This window comes from Triturus cristatus, chromosome 3_2 (genome assembly GCF_964204655.1).
Source record: "Triturus cristatus chromosome 3_2, aTriCri1.1, whole genome shotgun sequence".
Lineage (NCBI taxonomy): Eukaryota > Metazoa > Chordata > Amphibia > Caudata > Salamandridae > Triturus > Triturus cristatus.
This window is the reverse complement of record NC_140584.1, coordinates 328,469,509-328,492,374: the sequence shown is the minus strand read 5'-3', so window position 1 is coordinate 328,492,374 and position 22,866 is coordinate 328,469,509. Positions and strand designations below refer to the sequence as shown.

At 44.6% G+C, this 22,866-nt stretch overlaps 1 protein-coding gene across 2 annotated transcripts in view; it reads right to left on the bottom strand.

Moving 5' to 3' along the window:
• Positions 1 to 22,866, bottom strand: part of LOC146857291 (uromodulin-like) — a 570,867-nt gene that overhangs the window by 514,887 nt on the left and 33,114 nt on the right. For both annotated transcript variants that reach the window (XM_085647790.1, XM_085647789.1), the window contains exon 2: positions 10,142 to 10,159. In XM_085647790.1, coding sequence (XP_085503916.1) covers positions 10,142 to 10,159 — 18 coding nt within the window. The remainder of the gene's footprint in view (positions 1 to 10,141; positions 10,160 to 22,866) is intronic.

Genomic DNA, 22,866 nt, shown 5'->3' with positions numbered 1-22,866 from the left:
GAACAAATTGAACTGCATGAAGTATTTTGTCACAGATGCTGTACAGGCAAGTAAAAGAGGAGGGAACTGTGAAAAGACACTTGGACAACTCGAATCGAAATACATCCTGGAGCTAGACACCAAGACCCCAAGTGGTTTAAATATCAAGAGTGATCTTCACAATTATCTATAAAGTAAAGCTGTTTCCAATTTTACAATACTAGTAACACGTCATTAGTCAATATTGAATGTATGCCATTAAGGGCTTGATATTGACATCACCAGTGTTTTTAGATAACATGTGAACATGATTGGTCCCCCTTTTTCTCATTTATTGCTAATTATTATAGTTATGCCTCAGCTGTTTTTGCTCCTTGAACATAAGTAGATAAGTTGACATCGCCCATAAGTTGTGATTGATCAATATTAGTGAGGTTGTGTAAATAGCACTTTAGTGTTCATGATACTTTATTAGCACATTTGCACTTTATTCACGATTTCACTTTTAATAGAGAATAGCAATGCACTTTATATAAGAAAACAGTATTTTCATTAATTGAGGTTTTAACATTTGGCTATGAAGTATGTTGGTAGGGCAGTGTGCCATAAAGTTGGCAGGGCAATAACATGTAACTTTGAGGTCTATGAGAAAGGCCTCTCTTAAAGGTATGTCTAAGGTGCATTGAGGTCTATGAGATAGGCCTCTTTTGAACGTATGTCTAAGGTGCAATAACAATGGTACAGAATGGATATTATATTTGAAGCGCAACTTTGCACAGTCATTTCATGCACTTTATAGGTATATATAATCAATTTTGTATGAATACTGAATTATTAGGCTGTTGCTTGGTATCACTAGAATGAGTTACAGACATGATGGGAAATGCTGTTATCGTAAGGCCGATGCAATATCTGAGCATATGCAGTAAATGCCACTAGTGCGACTTGATATTATATCACTAATGTCAACTTTGGGCTGTGAGATGGGGTGCGAGTTATAATAGACTCACTATCCATGGCCAATGTAATTGCACATACCAAACTCGATAAAGTGAGAATTGCACAATGCGACTGGTGAAGGATAAATGTTACCATATGCTGATATAATATGCAATTATGCCACTAGTGCGATTTGTAACTCGAATAATGTCAGCTATAATGTACCAGAAGGGACGTGAGCAGGAATATGACTTATTGTCCTTGGCCGTTGTTTAATTTTAAACAGCAATCCTTTGCTCAAAAAAGGCGTATAAACTTGAAATATGATTTTTAATTGAGAAAATGTATATAACTTCATGTAAATACACTATTGAAAATCAATTGTATACGATATAAATACCTGAATTTGCATACAGTTTTGCATATTACAAAATGGCCGATTATTTTACAATGCAGGCAGGATGTAACCTGTAGTCCTTTCTCCATTACCATGTATGTTTATTTATGCACACTCATGTTGCCGTGATTTTCGTGTGATCAAGACAGTAATTGTCGAAACGCGCAACGAGCAATAAAGAGCATCCTGCTTGATATCTACCACTTCGAGAGTGCGTTTATTTGAACAATTTAAGGATTACAAAACGCCGGTTTGGGGTTCACCGGCAATACGCACCACCTAACTTAAGGCTCGGTCCCGGAATGACCCTTCTCCATGGATTTAAGAATATATGACCCCGTCATAGGAAGCACTTGCATGAAACCCCCTCAAATCACTTTCAGACAAGCAAAGTCTGTGCGCCAAGAGCTAGTATGCAACGCACCAGTGCTTGACAAAGGAGCTGGCTGGCTCAAACCGCAAAAAGGCTTTTTGAAATGCTTTCAATGTCAAGCATGCTGATATGGCGTTAACACCTGAAGTATTTAATTACCACTCAGACATACCCCTTTTGAAATCCGTGGTAGTTATTCTTGTAAAACGGATTTCGCGGTATATGTCTTGCGCTGCACTTGCATCAAAATGTACGTGGGTAGCACAACACAACCCGTACATGTATGGATTTTGCAACATCTGAGAGCGATTACCCATGATGATCCCGCAAACCCAGTCGCAAGACATATAAATGCTTTTCATGGCGTCAAAACAGAAGAACTTTCTTTCTTTGTAATATACGTGTCCCCAAAAATATCAGAGGTGGAAATAGAAAACTGTCTCTTAGAAAATTGGAATCGCGTTACATAATACTACTGGACAGCAAAATCCCAAATGGGATGAATGCTGATGAGGCTTTAAATGTACACCTCTAATGACCAGCTGCTTGTCCTGTACCTTAACCCTGTCCGAAACGTCAGGCTCTCACTTAATATTACTTGTCTTCTCAGTTACCAGGGCACTTCGACACTTTAGCTACTATCTTCTCTCAATTATTTTATTGTAGACGATGGTTCCTTTTAGATTCCAGCACCGGCATATGCATATTAAAACTATTGCACTTTAGCATGGATAGACTTACGAAGACATTGAATAAGACCCACTAGGGCAATATTCACCAAACAGCTGTTCCTTTAGGATATACCTGTTACATCCAGAGATAGTCACTAGACTTGACATAGGATATGCCTGTTACATCCAGAGATCTGTTGCCCTAATATAACGCATGGAAACAGGTCCTAGAAGCAGCATAAGAGTCGAACCAAGCCGCTATGATATATTCACTTACATATATATTTACTTTGCGTTTGGTACTCTTTGTAATAAGTGTATTGATTTCCAATGCTATTTATATGCAAAACCATATGCCGATATCTGGTTGTCACCGCGTCATGACAATTCTTTATTGTGATACACTATGAACTTTCCTTTTTCTTTATTAAGTTTTCACAAGTTATGACTATATCTGAATTTTCATTGATATATGCATGCTAACTGTTGCTACTAAGCAGGATTAGTGATAGCAACGCGATAATGTCTGTGTATAAGAAGTGTTCCCTTTCTCGTTTGTTCAATTGTTAAACAACAGCATGGCTGACCTACACTAAATGTTTTCTATGTTTATGACCAGCAGTGAGTTGCCGTGGCAACCAGCGTAACGAGTGGATATATTTTGCCATACGTTGATATGCCTGATGTAGTGAGCAAAGCGGCAAGACCGCCGAAACGTGTCTAGGCCATCACAACGGAATAAACATATTTTTCTATGATCATTTCACCCACGGAGTCAGCGCCTGTTTTCTTACCTCCAACCAGGATTGGTACAATATACATATCTATATATATATATATCGACAAACCAGAAAGACTCTTCAAACCTCCACATGGCGAGAAGAGAGTAAACGGACTCCAATAGGTAGAATGGCAAGTTTTTTTATTCTTCACACTCCTCCGTAATCTGACGCCTTTCGTGACACAAGTGCCCTTGATCGCATACGGAGTGCAGTCCTCCATGATTTTTATACATTTCTTTTTCTGCCCCCCCTTTAGTGTCACGTGTTAACAAACATAAAAGAAACACTACATCTTTGACTCTCCATTGTTGCAAACAGATATTTTAAATCGGACTATGTTATCCACATTAACGTTATAAGATTTTTCATGATTGTGGATATTCATTTGGCATTTTTTCTTCTATAAATAAATGAATAACCATAAATACGTAGCAAACAATAAAAATGCAAATAAATACATAAATAGATAAATACATGGGTTTCTGTATTGCCACAGTCTACATCATTGCCTTTATATAAACTGATTATGTGCAAAAATTGCTTTTTATAAAACCATATAAACAATCTTATCTAAAGATTTTTTGCCCTCATGTTAATATGTACTACCATCGTCATGGTTCTTTTGCGGCATCATTGCTTGAATGCTTTTTTCCCTACTCCAAAGACGTGGTCGCCATCTGTAAACATAGTCTCATATTGTTGGGATGTAATACTAGGGAGTCATCTCGTTTAAATAGTCTTATCATTTTTTCTTTTTTCTTTTTTTCTTTGTATATTTTTATATTTTTTTTATTCATTGAGAGTATTATAACTCATATGCCGTGCTTCTGTGCCTAGAAATTTCAGCATTTTATTCAGAATTGCATAATGAAAGTGCTGAGTGCTTACAAGTACAATGTTGATTATGTGAAATATAAAGTGCTAGTGATATTTTAATTAAAAAAACCCTATACCTGATAAGGACGCGTGGGGGTTAGGATTGTTTTTGATTTCATTTGGGTTGCAGCGGTTATTTAAAATTTCATTGTGATAAAGCCCTACTAATTGATCTACAGTGACACATCAAATGGTTGTGGAGCTATATCACTTCTACACCGTATTACAGGAAATTATGCATGTCCTCTGTATTATTTAGCCCGTTCGGTGCTATGCAGTCCAGTTCAAGAATCATGTGTGTTTCTGGCTGTCTCAGTAGTTTTTCCCTGTTTCCTCCTCTACGGGGGTTGGGGATAACATCAACAACGTAATATTTTAGACATTTTAAATCGTTGTTGTGGTCACTCTTAAAGTGACGTGCGACAGGGTATGCGGTATCATTGTTTACGATAGCTCGCAGATGCTGCAATATCCTGACATGCACCTGTAGCTTGGTACTCCCAACATATCTTAAGCCACAGGTGCATGTCAGAACATATACTGCGTACTCTGTTCTGCAGTTGTAGCTGCCTTTGATGGTAGTCTCTTCTGGACTGAATGGAGTGGAGTAATGTGTGGTATTTACTCCAAATTGACATGCTCTGCAAGATGAGCATTTGAAAAAACCCTTTCTGGGTTTGAGCCATGTAGTTATTGGACTCAATTCCGGGCTATTCTTGACTAATTGGAACCTCATAGATCTTGCTTTCCTGTAGGTAATGTTAGGTTGTGGGGGGAGTCTAGTCCATAGTACTCAATCAGTGAGTACAATTGGCCAATTCATTCATGTGATTGACCTCACTTTTCTTTCCTGCTTTCTATATGCTGTTATAAGTCTAGGGCCATCATCAGCCTGCAGGGGTTCTTTTTCTTCTAGGTAGCAGCAATGCCCTTGGTCTTTCTACCACTTTCTTTTCTGCCTCCATCAATATTTTCTCCCGTTTTCTCTACTTCTGAGTCTAACTCTAAGATGACCCTAACCACCCCAAAACCCATATCCACCTGAACCCTAAAATTACCCTTGGCACCCCAAAAGCCCTACCTACCCTGAATCCTAGAATTACCCTTGACAACCCAAATCCATTACCCACCCAGAACCCTAAAATTACCCTTGACACTCCAAAACCCATATCCAACCCCTAAACGCATAAATTACCCTTGACACCCCAAAACCCATACCCATTCTAAAACCTAAAATTACCCTTACCACCCCCAAAATCCAAACCCACTCTAAACCCTAAAATTACCTCTGGCACCCCAAAAGCCATACCCACCCTTAACCCTAAATTTATGCTTACCATCCCAAAACCCAAACCCACTTTAAACCCTAAAATTACCCTTGGCACCCCAAAACTCATACACACCCTTCACACTAAAATTACCCTTGGAACCCCAAAACCATCACCCCCCCCTAAAACCTAAAATTACCCAGACCACTCCAAAACCCAAGCCACCCTAAACCCTATATACTTATCTTATACTTCCATGTAAAACACATAAGGGGGAGGTTTACTAAGATTTTGCTCCGTCTTTGTGTCACAAAAGTGACACAAAACGGCGCAAAATATTTTTCTACTAATTGACTTTCCAGCGCTAAACAAGTTTAGCACTGGAAAGTGAATTTGGAAAAATAACATAAAAGTAATGAGAAAATTACTTTGTCCCATGGGGGCATATCAAGGGTGGGACATGCAACTACCCCAGGTTTCTCACGCTATACCCAGTTTACTAAACACAGTAGAGTCTAGCGTTAGAAAACTGCACCCTTTTAAACTAGGCGCAAGGAAAAAGAAATGCTTTCATTCCTCCTTCCTTATCCGACTTTGCATGCGTGCTGCACTGTACAGCATGCATATAAAGTGGGAAAAGCTTTCACGCGTGTCTAGGCATAGTGGGAGGCTGCACAGCGTTGAGTGGAGATTTGGTAAATCTCCCCATATGTCTTTACTATTCATGCCTTTTCAATGAAAGTCGTTGTAAAAGCATGCGTAGTAAAGGCATATGCATTGTACAGGCATATGCGTTGTAATGGCTGTTTCCTGTTTTACCTAGCCCACTGTAATAGTCAGGGGTCCAAGTGAAGTTGCCAGCGCCCTAAACAATTGCTTTAAGAGTAGCTCTCTTTCCTTCCCCTGAGTTTTATGAAGCTCCGTCTCATCCATGCTTGGATGTCGACTACAGACCTCTTATATTCTTAGGGAGTTAGGTGCCATTTAACAATCCTAACTACATGCTGAGGGTCACAGCCTTACATCATTGCTCGGCAGCCATGGAGTTTGATTAGCTGCAGTAAGGATGCCATGTAGATTTTAAATGAAAGGGGTGACAAACGGCAGCCTTGGGAGTGCTGAGTTTACTAGGCAACGTGCTGGACTGGAAAGAATATAAGGCCAACTTGTGACCAGTTGGACGTGAAAGAGATAAACTGGTTGGCAACAGGCCCATCCAATCCCATTGTTCAGAACTGCAGGAACAAGATGGAGTGGCCAACCATATTGAAAGCAATAGATAGATCCAGGAAGGCCTAGCACCACCTCTCTCATCTACGGTATTCCAAAGCACATAAACAATGAGGGGCTTATTTATGAGCCCTTGAGTCACATTTACGCCGCTGTTGCTTCACTTTTTGTTACTCTGCGGCGGTGTAAAGAATGCACCACACTGCTCCATATTTACTAAGTGACGTATCTAGACAAATGTGTCACTTCGTAAAGACCTGGGCTACATTTAACCTGCATCAGGTATAATGTATGCAGGGTGGGCGTTCCCCCGCATCAAAGCCTCATAGAAGTGGCGCATTGAAATGTATAGAATTTCAGGGCACTACAGATAGGTTGTCACTGTGTCAAATCCTTACGCATGCCTCATAGCAGGCATAAGGATGCGGCTGTGCTATAATCATAGCCCTTACCACTGTATTGCTAGAGTTGTGTCACGCCTCTGACACAACTCCAGCAATGCATCAGTTTTGTGCCAACAGATATGTCAGTAAAACTGACGTATCTGTCATTCCTTGTGACATGATACGTCATACAGTAAATACGACGCATCGATTGTGTCACAAGGAGGTCGCACTGAGAAGTGTTGCATCGTTGTTTTGTCACAACGATGCATCACTTCTCATAAATAAGACCCTATGAATCTAAGCAGATTCTGCCCTTGTTTCCACTAAAAGTACATTTGTGCACCATAAAGGGCAATTATCTATTCCTGAAAGATGATTGTTGCACCATGGGTTTTTGTCAAGTGCTGGTAACAAAGTTGTAATGCAATAGCATGCAAATGTACCACTGTCCAGATTTGCTTTTTGAGTAATGGGGTAATTACTCCCGGAGAGTACTAATATCCCATTACGCACACTCACATCTATTGTCCCGTTAAAAACTGAATACAGACCCCACAGAAAAGAATACAAGAGCTCAAAATTAGACCACAGATTGGGGTTGGATAAAGATTGCTGCAGGTTTTTTTAAGCAGGCACGGTAACAGGTTATTTTACATGCAATCCAAGGGTGTCCAGCGTTGCTAGGAGGTAAGCTGCTCACCCATCCGATTAGCTACTGAGCATCAGACTTATCCTTGATGAGGTGCTTAGACCTTCTGAGTCAGTTCACCTCATCTCTGGACCAATTCGAACTAACATGCAGGGTCAAAGTATTACCAGGCCAGCCTCCAGTTGTTCATGCTTGCAACTGCCCTTAGTACGTCAACAGCAATGTTGTTTCATCCCAAGATCCTGCCATAAAGACGTCCAGGGGATTGACATGAAGCAGCCCCTTGGGGTTCCCGCAAGTGATTGCTTTTCTGCACCAAAATCCTGTGGATTGCCTCATTACTCCAGCAAGCTGAAGAAGTGCCACTGTTGGCTCTGAGGCCCCCCACTGCCTTTTCCAATTTTGTCCCTCTCCATTACTTCCAGCCTGCTGCATCAATGGTCTCCCACATATCGAACAGGAATATGCGAATGACCACATCAGATTAGTGTATACCATCCTCTGCAGAGTACCCTTCCATATGTGAATAAATCCTGCTGCCCACCAGGCTCAGGAAGTAACTTAGGGATCTCTGAGAGTCCACGATGAAACCCCTCCCACCAAGTTATGTCCCTGCCCACTCACTGGGCGCACTGCACACAATGTGGGTGGGCACATTCCATTGGACATCAGATCGCAAAATATACTTAGCTGATCTGCAGTTTTGGTCTATGCATGATGTTTTCTGATGCACAGTACAGACAAAGGTGTTTACTTTTTAACTATATATAATTTGATAAGAGAAAGAAAGTAGGGCTATAGGACAGTCACACTAGCATTTATGCGCATTAGTTTATTAATTAGACCCAGACACTCAACTATTTGTGATTCTACCGACAACGAATCACTACACAAAACTACTTAGCAATACAGGACAGGAGTGTCTATTATCTACACATGTGTTATCATTGATAATATCATTAATCTTTTTTAGAAACTTCACATTTCCATCATTGATGATGCCCAGACATCATAATTAATATAGACTAAATATATAAATTGTGCAACCCGTAATTACGGGAGTGTACATTAGTAATACACAGGAGTCACGGAATCCTGATGAAAAACCTTGATTTATTTCTATTATTTTTGTAGATGTAAACATGAATTCAGACTAGCCAACGCGTTTCATCCTAAACTGACATCATCAGGGTTGCAAGTAAATGCTCAAAACCAGGTGTATCATCATCTCTAGTTAGGCTTTGCGTTGTAATTGAGTGGATCCCAGACGATAGCATCAAAGATGAGTCACTCTGATCCATGGAAGAGCATTATAATTGATCATAACGAATTCACTTTTGATGAGGAAGATGGAGGGTTGGAATAAATAAATTGGAGTTGAACACAGAATATTTGATGACTCATCTTTTATACTATAGTCTGGGATCCACTCAATTAAAACCCAAAGCTTAAATAGAGATGATACGCCTGGTATTGAGCATTGGCTGGGCTGTATTCATGTTTACATCTACAAAAAGAATAAAAATAGAACAAGATTTTTTTATCAAGATTCAGTGACTCCTGTGTATTTCTAATGTACATTCCCGTAATTAAGAGTTCGATAATTTATATATTTGGTCTATATCAATTATGATGTCTGGGCATCATCAATGATGGAAATGTGAAGTTTCTAAACAAGATTAATGATATTATCAATGAGAACACGTGAAGATATTAGGCACTCCTTTCCTGTATGTGCTCTATATAATTTGACTTTAGCCAGAGCACAAAGGTTAAATCTGTGCCTTGAGATACAATCACAACAACTAGGAAGTTTGAGTAATGCTGCAGCTGTGTCCTTCTGTAGAATTATTATCAAATGTAATCTCTGATGCATTAAGCAACAGTTTTTCAATCTAGTTATACTGTAGCATTGTAATAGTGTGGTATTTGTCTCTTGCAGTGTAGTTATAAAAGTGTGAATGTTGATGTACTAGTACACGTCATGCAAAGAGCAAGTTTTATTGGATGGGATACCTTTATTTTCACTGGCATGCTCAAAGGACATTAATTTAGGTTTATAAATTACCCAAGAGATTTCCTAGAAAATCAGAGTTCAAGTGAAGTTTTCGTTACTAAACCAAACTGAAAAAAAATACATGAATTGGTCAGTTATCGTTAGCTGAACAAACCAAAACTCAAGCTCCTTCCTTGCAAACCATAACTGACACCCCATTTCTTATGACCTTGACCATGATGGGTCAAATGACATCTCAAATTACATGAATGAAATCAATGGTTACATTACATATTACCTACAAATTGATATTACTAATGACATCGCTACCAACAGCGATATTATTTTGTTGTGTGGATATGCTGTCATTTAATGATCTTTTACTGTTCACTGCTGAGGTAATATAAGGAGTTCCATATGAGATGTAAATTATGGTTTGCCTAGCCTGAGAGCAAGTTATGGTTTGTTCATTTCACCACAAATGGCCAATTTCCCCGTAAAGTTGGCAGACTTCCCTCATAAGGCTTGTTGTGTATAATTATCAGCAGCCTGACACCCAGCCATATTCTCCATATGATAAGAAGGCAACACTCACCAAAGCAGGTCACTGCTCCTGTGGAGAAAAGAGAGAAGTAATGTTAATATTGACCGCTGTTTCCTGGGTAGGTTAACAGAAAAGTGCTTTGAAAAAAAATGAATAACATGCAGTGGTGGAATGCCTCAGCAATATCAGCCAGTGACTCCTTCTCCATCATCTTGGTTGGGTTCAAAGGTTAACAGTGAATTAAGATAGGGTTCATGCCTGCTTGGCAGGGGATAAAAAGCCCCTTCAAACAGAGAACGTATCACACATGATTTAAAGCCTTTTGTTAGACCAGGTTGCTGTGGTCCAGGGCATTCAGAAATTGGTCTGCCGCAGTTGTGGCGATTAAAGTAGGTTACCAGTGGTGTCTTGAGCCTCCGTTACAATGGGACTCCAAATTTGTATATCACATACTCCCCTTTAGCACTTGACTCTCAATGGGTAACAAGACTAAGCAACCCAAGGCTTACTCAAGAGGTGATGACGATTGGGAACTCACAACATATTACAATGCAACAATATTCCCAAATAGCTGAATGTCCAATCAGCGGTGTACTTTTATGAATAGAAAAGTACATAAATACTTTAGCAAACGCTAAAAATACAAAAAGGACATACAAAGAAAACTAGAACTCTTTAGATCCTCCCTAGCCAGTGCTCTACCCCTAAATGTCACTATAGTAACTATGAACTAGCATGTTCCATAACATTGAAGTCTTTGGCGTTTGCAATTCTGTGAAGGTGTTCATGATCAGTTCTGGACTTCACAAGCACGGAAACAACAGTGTTGAAAAAAATACAAAACCTAGGCTTACAGAGCATTGATCATTTAGTTTAAAGAGGACAGTTCACACAGGATGCTTGCAAGCATAGTTCATGACAGTCAAAAGCAAAATGCCCAATTTCCTCTCTTCAGTCACTGCAGTGTACGCAGCCACCAGACAAGATATTACACTTCAGATGAAAATGTATCATACAATTTACTTTGCTGAAAATGTATGTGTCAACACAAAGGGCTGCATACCCCCTTGTGTTTAGTCTGGAGCTGGGCAGGGAAGGCGGGGCATCTGTGCACTTCAAAGGCATGCCTCTAGTTGTTTCTCCCGACTTCAAAGTCACTACTGTGTATAAAAGAAGTACCTTAAACAATTCTGGACCTGTGCATACCTTGTCAGACAAGAAGGACTGCTGTGCTTCTACAAGGACTGTCACATTGCTAGAATATTGCTCCTCTGTCTGCTGGCCTTTTTATTTGCGCCTGAGGGATGTAAAAGGTTACCCAACAACCCAGGCACCCGTCTTCAATGACCTCCTGACCCCCAAGTGGTGTGTCCCCGGTCCTGAACCCTTGGTGTGGCGCTTGAGTATTTAAATCAAGCTTTTGGGCTCTTCACGACTGTGAACGGGCCCATTAGCACCATAACCCAGCACTCGCTCTGAAAATCAGTGTGAGCTGCCACTATCCCCTCTCTTCGCTCGGCAGCATCGGAACACTACCAATGCGAAGCTCCAGCCAGTCTGCCAGCGACACCCAGCCTGCTCTTCGCACCACGTCGACTGCCATCCACGATATTTTCTTTGCTCCGTACGACCCTCCCTAGCATGAACTGAACTCTTGGCACAAAATTTGAGATGGTAAACCTTCAGTGGGACTAATCTGGGACTGTATCTGGCCAATGCTTCATTGCGATCGGCCTGAATTTCTGACTTTGACCCGGTGCATAGCTACCAGATAGCCGTGGTGGGAGCTTTCTTCTTATAGGTGCCATATTTCAGTTTATTCTTTAACAAGTCATAACTCCAGGTCTAATGATTGGATTTTTGTCATTTTGGTCTTGTTTTATATTTGAAAATAGGCTCTATTGTTCTAATCTGGAGTGGGATATTTAGATGTGGTGGTTTCACTGTTTTACTGTTTGAAGTGTTGCACAAATACTTTCCACATAACCTCTAAGTTGAGTCTCACTGTTCTGTGACAAGCTACCAGGGGCTGAGCACAGGCTCACACCCCAGTCATCCAGTAACTCAATTTCTAACAATACTTTTCAATCAATTGTAGACCACGGCAGAAGGCAAGGATAGAAGTGAAAGACCATCATAGTCACAATGACAATAGAAGGTGTCTAAGCCTCATACTAGAGTTCTGCTTACATTTTCCTTAGATAGCTCTTTTGCAAAGTGGACCAGCCCACAGGATGGGGGAGCTTACCATCTTTGTTTTATGTGATGCAACCTGTTGACTTGGTACGTCAGATAGAAGAGAATGATTGTTCATTCCAAACAAGTGGTCCAGCATCATGGAGTCACTATTGAGAACGGCTCCTAATTTCATAACATCTCCTTTTCAACATCGAAACATGACTTTAAAGCAACATATATATTTATCATTCTGCAAGTCTCCTATGCCAGTACAGAAACAAAGTAGGACAGTTTTGCAAAATTCATGATTAGCGTTCAGCGTAGGTGTGTGAGACTGGGCACATAAATAGAATTGAAGACTGCACAATCTCACATGCGCTCACTTTTGTGTCTATCCACATTATTTGTACTGGTACTCGCCACCCACCTATGCTCCTAGATACCTGGCTCTCCGCTTTGAAGGCTGAACTTGACTGAGAGGACTCATAACCCACGCAGCACTGCTGCATGCTTGGAGGAGGTGGGTTCCAATTCACTGTGATTTAAAGTGTAATTCAGTTTCTCACTGTGTGATGTGCTGAACTGGGCTGGGAGGACTCCATAGTCCACACATGAGCACTGCATCCCTGGAGGAGGTGGGGTCCCAAGGCACGAAAATGTAATGCACACTTTAGTTTTTCCTGCACATAATTCTTTGGAGACTGAACTAGGCTGAGAGGCAGAGCCAGCTTTAAGGCAGTGCAACCGGTGGACCTGCACTGGTTGCTGACCTGTGGAGGGGGAGTGTTGGCCTCAGGGAGGTGCTGTGTTTAGCCATAAGGTACAATTTAAAAACACCTGCTGCAGAGTCCTTGTGCATACAGCTTTCAAACAGTAATAAAAATGTCAAGATAACTCGTGTAATTGAGGTTCCTGTTAGACAGAAAAATCTGAGTTTATCCTAGTGGCAGTTTTGACTTGCCATAAAGTAGCGCAGAGGCAGGGGCGGAGCTTGGTCAGTAAGATTGGGGGGTGCGAGCTTCAAATTTCCCAACAATCACGCTGCCATATATTGCTAACATACATTATCTGAGAAGCAAGACATAAGGGGGCTTAAGGGGCAGTTGAAAGAGAGAACAGTGCGGATTGTTAGTGGTACTTAAAACAAAATATTCTCGAAAATAACCAACATTTTTAAAGAACTTCTAAACAGAGAGGAGTGTCTGTGTGTGCAGGTAAAAAAACCTAAGTGAAAAGCATTGGTTTCTAACTGTTTACTACATAATACATTTATTAGGGGGATGTATCGCCCTAAACACTGTCCCTGAAGCTAAGCCCCTGTGCAGAGGGTTAATATGTCTGTTGCAAAGAACACCACAATGCAGATCACAGATCTCTGTATTTTAGGGGGATAGCTGAGAGGATTACTGCTTTTATCACAGAGTTCCCTTTATCAGCGCAGTTCAAAAGAAGCAACACTCATATAGAACAGTGACTGTTATAAACTGTCATCAAAGAACTGCATGCACACTGCATAAAATAGGTTATTATATTATTTTTTTCCCCAGCCTTTCATTATCTATTCCTCGAGTTGCTAAAAAGGGTTTGTTTGGGTAGATATACATTCTTATTAATAAAGCCAGCATTTACCAGTGCTTTAAAACAAATGAAATGCATGTGAGAGAGGGGCTATGGAGAAATGAGGGGCAATTTTGCCCTGTTGTAGTGATGGAATCCGAGGAGAAGGTCATGAGGGGGGTGCCAAAAATTACTGTCGCACCGGGCACCTCCAGCGCTAAAATCGACCCTGCTGAGAAAACTCCATAGCCCACAGACACTGCTGTATGAGGAGGGGCCCCAAGACAGCCCCTCAAAGCAAGCTTCAGTTTCCCGCTGCGTTCCAGATGTTGCCCTGGAAAATACTATGCCAAGAGTAGCCCATCTGTGCCTGTCAGCAGCCAATAGAGAGAGTCAGGACTGGGCATCCTTTCTTTCCCCTTAATTGTATTCCCCATTTTCACTATATTTCTCAACCATGGGTAAACACAAGACCCCTGGCAATTCTAGTGCAGTTACTCTAGGGACACTATTAACAGTGATTTGGAGCGTGCTGTTGGTGTCCTACCTAAGGAAACAGAGCTTACAGAAAGGAGATTTTCTCTTGAAGGGAGTGTCCCTGCAAGCGAAGTCCCTGCCATACGTCTAAGCTCAGTTGTTCCTGACAAACTTAGCTTAGCCTCAGCCTGACTTTACACAGTTACCTCGCCTTTAATTGAACCAGTGGTTAAGAATAAAAAAGGGTGCACAAACTTTGGGAGCCGTAGATGAATATTTTAATAATTGGGAAGCATTGCACCTTCTTACTTCTTCTCTGAGCCTATTTGTTGGAACAACTTTTCCTGGTTAGTGTGTTGTGATAATTAAGGATCAATTACAACTTCCTTATGATAGACTGGGGCTTATTTAATCTAGAGGTGGGCAGAACTCGTAGTGGTTAACCTGTGTCATTTTCAATTCAGCCCAGCACTACAGGAATTAAGGTTCTTTGTTCCAAACAAACAATAAGGTGCCTTTTATGGCCCTGCGCAATTCCAACACAGCTGCCCGACAGCTCCAATGTAATCTTTTGCAGAAGGTGCCCTTCCTCAGGCGAGCCCTTCCTCTCTCTTACTTCTCCTCACATATGCGTTGTTAGTTGTGTGTCTCACAGGGCCCATATGCATTCCAGCCCTGGAACAAGAAGCCATCCACACCTTCTCCTGTGCAGGAAACAAGTTCCCAAATAGCTGCCACGTACCTCTGTTCCAATGTGCACATGTTTCCATTCAGCATGACCATCTACTCAGATCTGCCTTTGAAAAGGATATAATTATATTTTGATGCATGTTTTGGAAGTTTTGAAAATAACCACAAGAGTTTTCACGCATGAAAGAACCTGAGAAACCAAAGGCAGCGCTGAGAGACAAATATAGGATGCCCATAGTTTTCTCCAAAACACTTTAAAGATTATGCCCAAAGACAGCGTTACCTAAGTAAGTAAAATAAACACCATGACTGTTTAATATCACAAGTTGTGCAAATGTTCACATGTGCAAAGCACCTTATCTTGCAGCTGAGCGCCGCTGGCCTGGATGTCCTGGTACACAGCTCGTCTCTTCGTTACTGTGGCTGTTGATGATGATGTCCCACAGTACTAGCACAGCCCAGGGCTGGGCCAGCTCCAGGGCTAAGAGCCGACCCAGTCTGCTGCTGGCTTCCGTCACCAGGCACAACCTGTCTGCCACGCTCTTTTCCAAGGGCGGCACCAGCCTGCGACTTGCTGCCAGTATGAAGGTTCAGAACACCGGGTGACCAGCAGCAGCTCCACCAGGATGTTGTTCATCCCAACAGGAGGATGAGGGCAGATCGCACCCAAGTTAGAGTATAGCAAACACTGTGCATGAGCACTGCCTCAGGGGGCCACAGAGAACCAAGCCAATCTGATGAGCCTGCCCTCCTGATTCCACCAGAGGCTTCCTGGACTTTAGAGTTGGGCTAGTCCTGTCTCCTTAGGTTCTTTGAAACCTATCTGCCTCCGCCTCTTTTTTTAGTCTTCTTAACTAGTTCAAGCATGGAGACGACCAGTCGGGAAAGCTGGTTTACTGCCTCTCAGACCATGGGCGATCCTGATAGGTGCTGCTGTCTGTGCTGCCCCTGTTGGTGAAGTTTAGGCATGAGCAGAACTGGGACTCGTTGAAAGTCACAAGCCAGGACAAGGGTATCTGTTATGTGCATTGCATTCCACTCTTTGTATTTTTTGTGTTGAGATTGAGAACCTAATTTTTTTTGTGAGACTTTGATAGTAGAAAGAATCCCTTTTGCTGTTCTTTGCTGTGCTCTTGTACTTGTCACATCTGATCCGGCTGCAAATTGTCAGCGATTCCGCAGGTGAATTTGTCATCGAGTTATTGTGATTGCACTTATAACTTCACAAGGTGTTAACGGTGATAAATAGATGGCTATTATATCCAAATAATAGATGCATACACACCTCATTTGTCACCAGAGTTAAAAGGAAATGCAAGAGTGGGTGTTGCATATCACATAACAGAGTGCAGACACTTTTAATCCCTGTCTGAGTAAGAGAAAAGGAGCAGTGGTGGGCAGAGTGTGCCAGTAAACTATGCCATGTGGCAGATGGATGAGTTTATGTCAAACTCCACGCTCCAAGCGGAGTGTGAAGTGGCTAAACTCCACCAGTATAGGAGAGTTTACTGACCACCTCTAATTTCATCTAAATTCAGCATGGAGGTGAGGAGTAATTAGGCTTTATCACTGTGTAACCTGCCCCCAACCCAGCAAACATACTTGATCTATAGCGCCCTCAAATTCAGAGCCTCCAGCCCAGCCTGCTCCAACTGTGATGACCCCGGTGCCACATGTTAGCATCCATAATCCTTTTTTACTCAGTTTCTGCCACAGTCAATGCCCTCAGGAAAATCCTCCAGACTGCAAAGTACAGTGCTCTTAACTTACAACCATTATCCTATCCCTGCGTACTTATTTTGAATAATAGAAAACATAGGTTTACTTTACATCATTACATTTGGAATATGTCTGTCAGGAGATCGGAGAAGATTCCTGACAGATGTCCATGATCTTGATACTGTGTAATTATCATCTATGAGGATGTAAATGGTAATGGAAAGGACTCAAGGTTTACTCCAGCAAAGGGCTGGCATATTTTCCATTCCAGTGTGGGAGCCTCTCCTGGAGAGGCAATACTTTGTTGCGCATTCCCAGGGTTACCAGGTTTGGTAAGTCTGGGAATGTGTCAAAAACCATGGGAGTTCAATGCCCATGGAATGTCTCCCTTGTGCAGAGTAAGGCAACGCAGCAATTTGAGCTGGGTTGCATTACTCCAGATTTTTGGAGCCATTCAAAGCCACGCAATGAGGCTTTGCGTGGCTTTTTAAATCTGACTTAAGGTTTGAATCACTCTTGTACAACACTGCTGTGCAAGAACAATGCAAACCGGATCATAAATATGGCCCTTCGAGGAGTAAAACTGTAGGGGATTTCTATAAAGGGAAAAATGTTTTCCCACTGGAAGAAAAGCAAAGGAAATAAGTCTCCATTTGCATATCAGTCTGCCGCAGAGCGTCTTCCTCGTCCAAGTACTAAATGTGTGAAGGTGATAGAGCGGAAATTCGTATCCTATATGGGGATGCCTGTTAGGAGTGCAATGTAACCGCTTGTAATACGCACTCACATATTATTCAGTATGTTAGTGAAACTAAATGTTAGAGGAAATGTGAACCAAGTGACATGTTCCTATAAAATTAACACAATTCAATGTGAAGCTTGACAAATGATTCAAAGAATTGCACTGAAAACATAAAAACAATGTAACACCTTGTCTTGTCTGTCTGGATCTCCTCTTGCCAGTTATGGAAAGGCAAGTTGTGCACTTCCACTGTCTGAGAGCGCAGTTCTCACCTTCCATCTTCTGCTGGGCCAGGCCAGGGGAATCCAGATGGATCTCACTGGTCTCCCTTACTCTGGCTAACGTGCACTTCATACATTTGTTACACTAGTTACACACACAAATATGCATAACATGCACACATAATGTTAGTGCAAGGGGCAAGCACATAGGAGAGGAACTTTACACCGGTGGGCCAGTAGGGTCTGATCATACAATTAGAACTCCTAACCACGGTACTGTGGCACCACTGCCTTATCTTCATATCCCTCGACAGTCGATTGTCCTCAGTGAGGGCATTCTTGTTCTACCCCTTCATGTCACGGGATGGGTCCAGGACCTCTCATAGCCAGAAACAGGCTTGGGCCTGTGTGCACATGCTTCGATTAGTGTGATGTCAGGGCCAAAAGAAAAATTCAATTTTTCATTTTCCGTGCCCCCGGCACCCTGTTGTATTAGAGAAGGGGCAGCAGATGCTTGTGTAGTTCCTTCTGTAATACTGAAATCACAGGCAAAAATTTAACACCAATGCTACCTTGGAGAAACGTTCCATCATTTGCATATGGGCGCACCCCATGCAATTTAGGGAAACACTGCCTCTGTGCCTGGCCGTTTTATAGACTCGCGGCAGAGGCAAAGAGACCGTCATGGTCCAGAGTTGCTCTGACTGTTTACTTGCACAGGGATCTCCCCACCCCCTCTCCCCGCCCCTTTGAAGTGACGGCAGATGCCCCCTGTGCTGTGAAAGACAAAATGGCTGCTAGAAGCAGCTGCTCCGTCTTTCTCTAATGCACTGAATCAAGGGAAGCCGCGAGATTGCATCTGCCTTTGGGGAACACACCCAAGGCTGCCCGGGGGGCCATGTAGGGGACCCTCCAACAGGGCGGCAGCCTTAGTGCCACAGAAGGGCACAGGAGTCAGCAGACTAGACTCCCTGGGCTAGGGACCAAGGGGGTCTGCTGGCTGCATCACTTTCGGCCGTGGGAGGGGGACAGGGTACAAAAGCCTTTCCCCGCCCACTGTGCAGCCTCTTGACCGCTGCCCGTCTCGCTGTTTGGGTTGTGCCGTGAGCTGCTGAAGGATTGAAGTTTAGTCGTTGCCTCCACCCTCCCCTGTGCCCCCCCAGCCCACCTCCTCCTTAGAAATGAGGTCTCTCCCCGCACGGGTCGTGCCCTGGAGGGGCCCTGTCACGGCTCCCCCGGCGTGGTGTGGCTGGGTACTGAGGGACAGGAGTGCAGGGTGGGAAGGGTCGTAGACCCCAAGGCAGCTCCCACGAGGCTGAGGCCTGTAGTGCCAGGGCGTACCCGCTGCCGGTACTATGCATTTACCAAGGGCCTAACTTATCCTTCAAGCTTCCATGAGGCGGATGCCCCTTTTGTGGTGTGTCCCGTGCTCACGGAATCTCCCCAGGGTCTCCTGTACCTGGGGGGCCCCGGTTGACTCTTGTGGCCTGTGCCACTTGGTATTGAGCAGGGGTGCGGGCGGGCCTGGCTTCCCGGGGGACGAATCTGGGCCCGGGGGTAGCAGCGACGCTCTGCGTTGTGCTGTCCCCCCCCACACCAATCCTGGGCAGAATAATTCTGGGCCAGACTGAGGGCACGTCGGCACTTGGCCCGGTGTCCTTGCTGGGGAGGCAGGAATACTCGGAGGCGCCCCGGGGGGAGGGGTAGCAGCGTTGCTCTCCAGCGTGCTCGCACCCGCCCCGGGTGGTGGTTGCCTTGGGCCATGCAAGACTGCAGAGCCCTACCAGGCCCCCCCCTCATATAATCTTTCTGCTCCTTAGGTGGGGACCTGGGCCAGCCGACACGGTATGCCGCCTAACTCCGGGCATCGCGGCAGTATACGTTCACGCCGGAGTTGGGGGAAGGATTGTCCCTCGGGGTTGCGTTCACATACGGGGATCCTAGGGAACTCGATAAGACGGAAAATCGCTGCACGTTGAGGCACCGTGAACTTACACAGGCAAGCAGGGTTCGATCCCTGGGGTTTATAGAATTAATTTGCGCGATTCCTTGAATGCTTGAGGGGATAAATGCTACCAACTATTTCGCTTACCGCTCACGTGCCGGTATGTGGTTAATAGATTTAATTTACGCAAATTCTTGAAGGCTTGAGGGGATAAATGCTACCAACAATTTTGCTTATCTCTCACGTGCCTGTGTATTTGTGCTTAATTTAATACCTGTCCTCACATAAGCACTCCATACTCTTGGGTCGAGTTCCCGCTGCCGACCGGGATGCTAGGGTTCGCGTTCACACCCGAGGATTCCGAGCAATTCACTTAGCTCCTGTGCCTTAATGTGTATGTATCAAACAGGGTTCATGAATGCGCCGCCATACTGTTAGGTCGAGTTAGCGCTGCCGACCTTGGTGCGTGACCAAGGTTCGAGCCTCGGGGGTTGCGTCACAACCGGTGATTCTGGGCAAATCCCTTCTCTCCCGTGCCTATAGGTGCAATGTAAAACGGGGCTCATGTAAGCGCTCCATACTTTCGTGTCGATTTCGCACCATAATATACATGCAAAAAAAAAGAAATTGCAACTGGGGGCCTCTTTTGAAGGTGCAGGGTAAGCTATAGGAACTGCGCATCTGTAACTATGTGCAGCACAGAGGACCCCGGGCGTGCAGGGACCGGCACGGGGCGTACCAGGATATTCATGAGGCGATCTCTGTTAGATGGCCTGTTGGTTTTGATAGGTTGTTTTCTCACCTGCTATGTGTTAGTCGTGTTTAGGTTAAGTACAGTATGGCTCACGTGCAATTTTCCTGCCTTGACAGGTGAGGGGGCAGGTGGTCTTCACTAATTCCTACAGGTGTACTGCAATTGGCCAGGAGGCGGGGCTCCTCTGCTCTCCGTGTATCAATAGCATTAGGACTACGGGGTCTGCGGCTTGTCTCATTTATGCTTTGTCTTCCAGAGTCGCTACGAAGAGTGAACGATGACAAAAAAAAATGGTGGTTTTACCGGGTAGGCTGTTGACCTGCACATCCTTGAACACGTGCCTCGCACAGGGTTCCAGTAGCATGGGGGATATGGGGTCCACGGCTGCCTCATCTATGCTTTGTTTTACAGGGTCGCTACGAAGATTTACGCCTGCCGTCTACATGGGCACGCGGTCTTCTTTCGCAACTGGGGTTTGCGTGGTAAGCAAGGGCACAAGGGCAGATTGTGGTCCAGGCAACAGCAGGTCGCTTAGATTGTCGCAGATGATGGAGCACGGTGACAAGGGATTTAAACGCACGGGTGCGGTACCTGCCTGGGGCTGGTAGGGTTTTAGCCGTAGGTGTCCCGTTCTTCATTCTTGTGCTTCTCCCTAGCAGGTCAAGACGAGAATTGCGACTCGGATCACCGACTGAGCATCCCCCCTCCCCGGCTGGGAACAAGCAACAGGACCCAGGTACGGTGATATCCCAGGGATGCATGCTGTGGCGTAAGTAGGGCTGGACGGGTGGGGAAAGAGAATAGCTCCCTCACCCAGGGTATGCAAGACCATGTGTGGCGGTGTTAGTGCAGGGGTCGGGAGGCCGCCCGCCCTCCATGCCTCCCCGGAAGGGGGGCAAATGCACAGGGTGCAAGACCAGGGTGTGGGGAGTGAGCTAATTTAACCGTTGCTTCATTTCCACCAAAGATTTTGCCGAGGTACCCATCAAGCTGCTTCCATTAAGCACGATTGCCCACATTCAGGATAGTAAGTACGAACACGGGTTGAACGAGCATAAGGGACAACTTGAGGAAGTGGGCGCGTGAAGGGACAGGGTGCAAGACTACGGTGTGGGGGGCAAGCTAACCTAACCTCTGCTTCATCTCCACCACAGAATTCATTGAGGCACCCATCAACCGCCATCCATCCAAGTACATTACCTCACATTCAGTACAGTAAGTACAGGCGCAGGTTTGAGCGCCGCAGAAGGGACAACAGGAGGATCTTGTGAGTGCCTGTTCTCAATGGTCAGGGTTGTAGCTCACAGCTGTTTTTCTTCCAGGTTGAGCCGGCCAGATCAGGAATGATGGATAGCCAGGGATCCCCTTCACTTTTCACGTTGATGTCCCAAGTGGAGGAAACCCAACAAGGCACTTCCCAAGATGCACAGCTAGCAGCCATCGTCGAACTGGCCAAGACCAAGGGATTGGCTTGGGCCACTGAACTTTTGAAGGCTAGCAATCTGGAGGATTCCGGTATCGTTTGTGGGGGCTCGACCACAGAGCAGGAGCCTAGCGAAGAGGCAGGCCCCTCCCAGTCCAAGCGGACATGCAGGGTAACAGTCAAAGACTTCCCGGCTGACCCCCCGCCAAACAAGAGTCGTGCCGTGGCCACTGCCCGAAGTGCCAACACTCCTCTGCCCATTCCCCCACCCTTGACACAAGGACTAGTCTCTCCCCAGCTGGCGGCATGCCCCAAGTGAACTTCTCAACAACTGAGGACTTGGGTAAGCTCACTGACACTTTAATGAGCTTCATGGCAGAGGTCAGATCTGGTCTCACCGGGGCTAGCGCGCCTGCTGGGGCCACCACTGCGCACAATGGAGAGGGAGGGGTAGCAGCGGCAGCAAATGTGTGGGCCCTCCAAGGGAGCCCCACCCAAGTACAACAGTCGCCCCCCCTCGTGGGGGCACCCGTATTAGGAGCTCAGATAGGGACTGGTTTAACGGGCATTAGCAAGGGTTCGGGAGCTGCGGGGACGGTTGGTATCCTTGGGCTAGGTAACCAGACTCCAACTCCCCTGAGTGCGGCACCTACAGCTGGCACTATTGGAGTGCAACACGTCGAGGTGGGGGGCTTTCGGTAGCGGGGGCAGCGGCTATCATCACTGATCACTAGTCACTCCTTCCACAGCAATCCAGCCTGTTTCAGCAGCTAATGCCCTCACAGTGCAGCCCCCGGTGGTGCTGACAGGACACAAGCCGGTCACTCACATGCCACTCTTGTCAGGCCGTAGCTCCTTGTCCTGGGAGGTGCCGCTTGTTGTTAAGAAATTCATCTGGAGGCGTGAATTTCAAGACATTTTTTCCCTGCTCCTGCTCCTGCTTGGCCAACTTGGCCAGGACGCTCGGAGGGTTGGGGGTAAAGATAAGGATAAGAAAGTTAGGTTGGCTGGAAAAATCTATCGAGAGCTGGCTCTCGGCCTTCTCCATTTTCCAGTCAGTGATCTTGGAA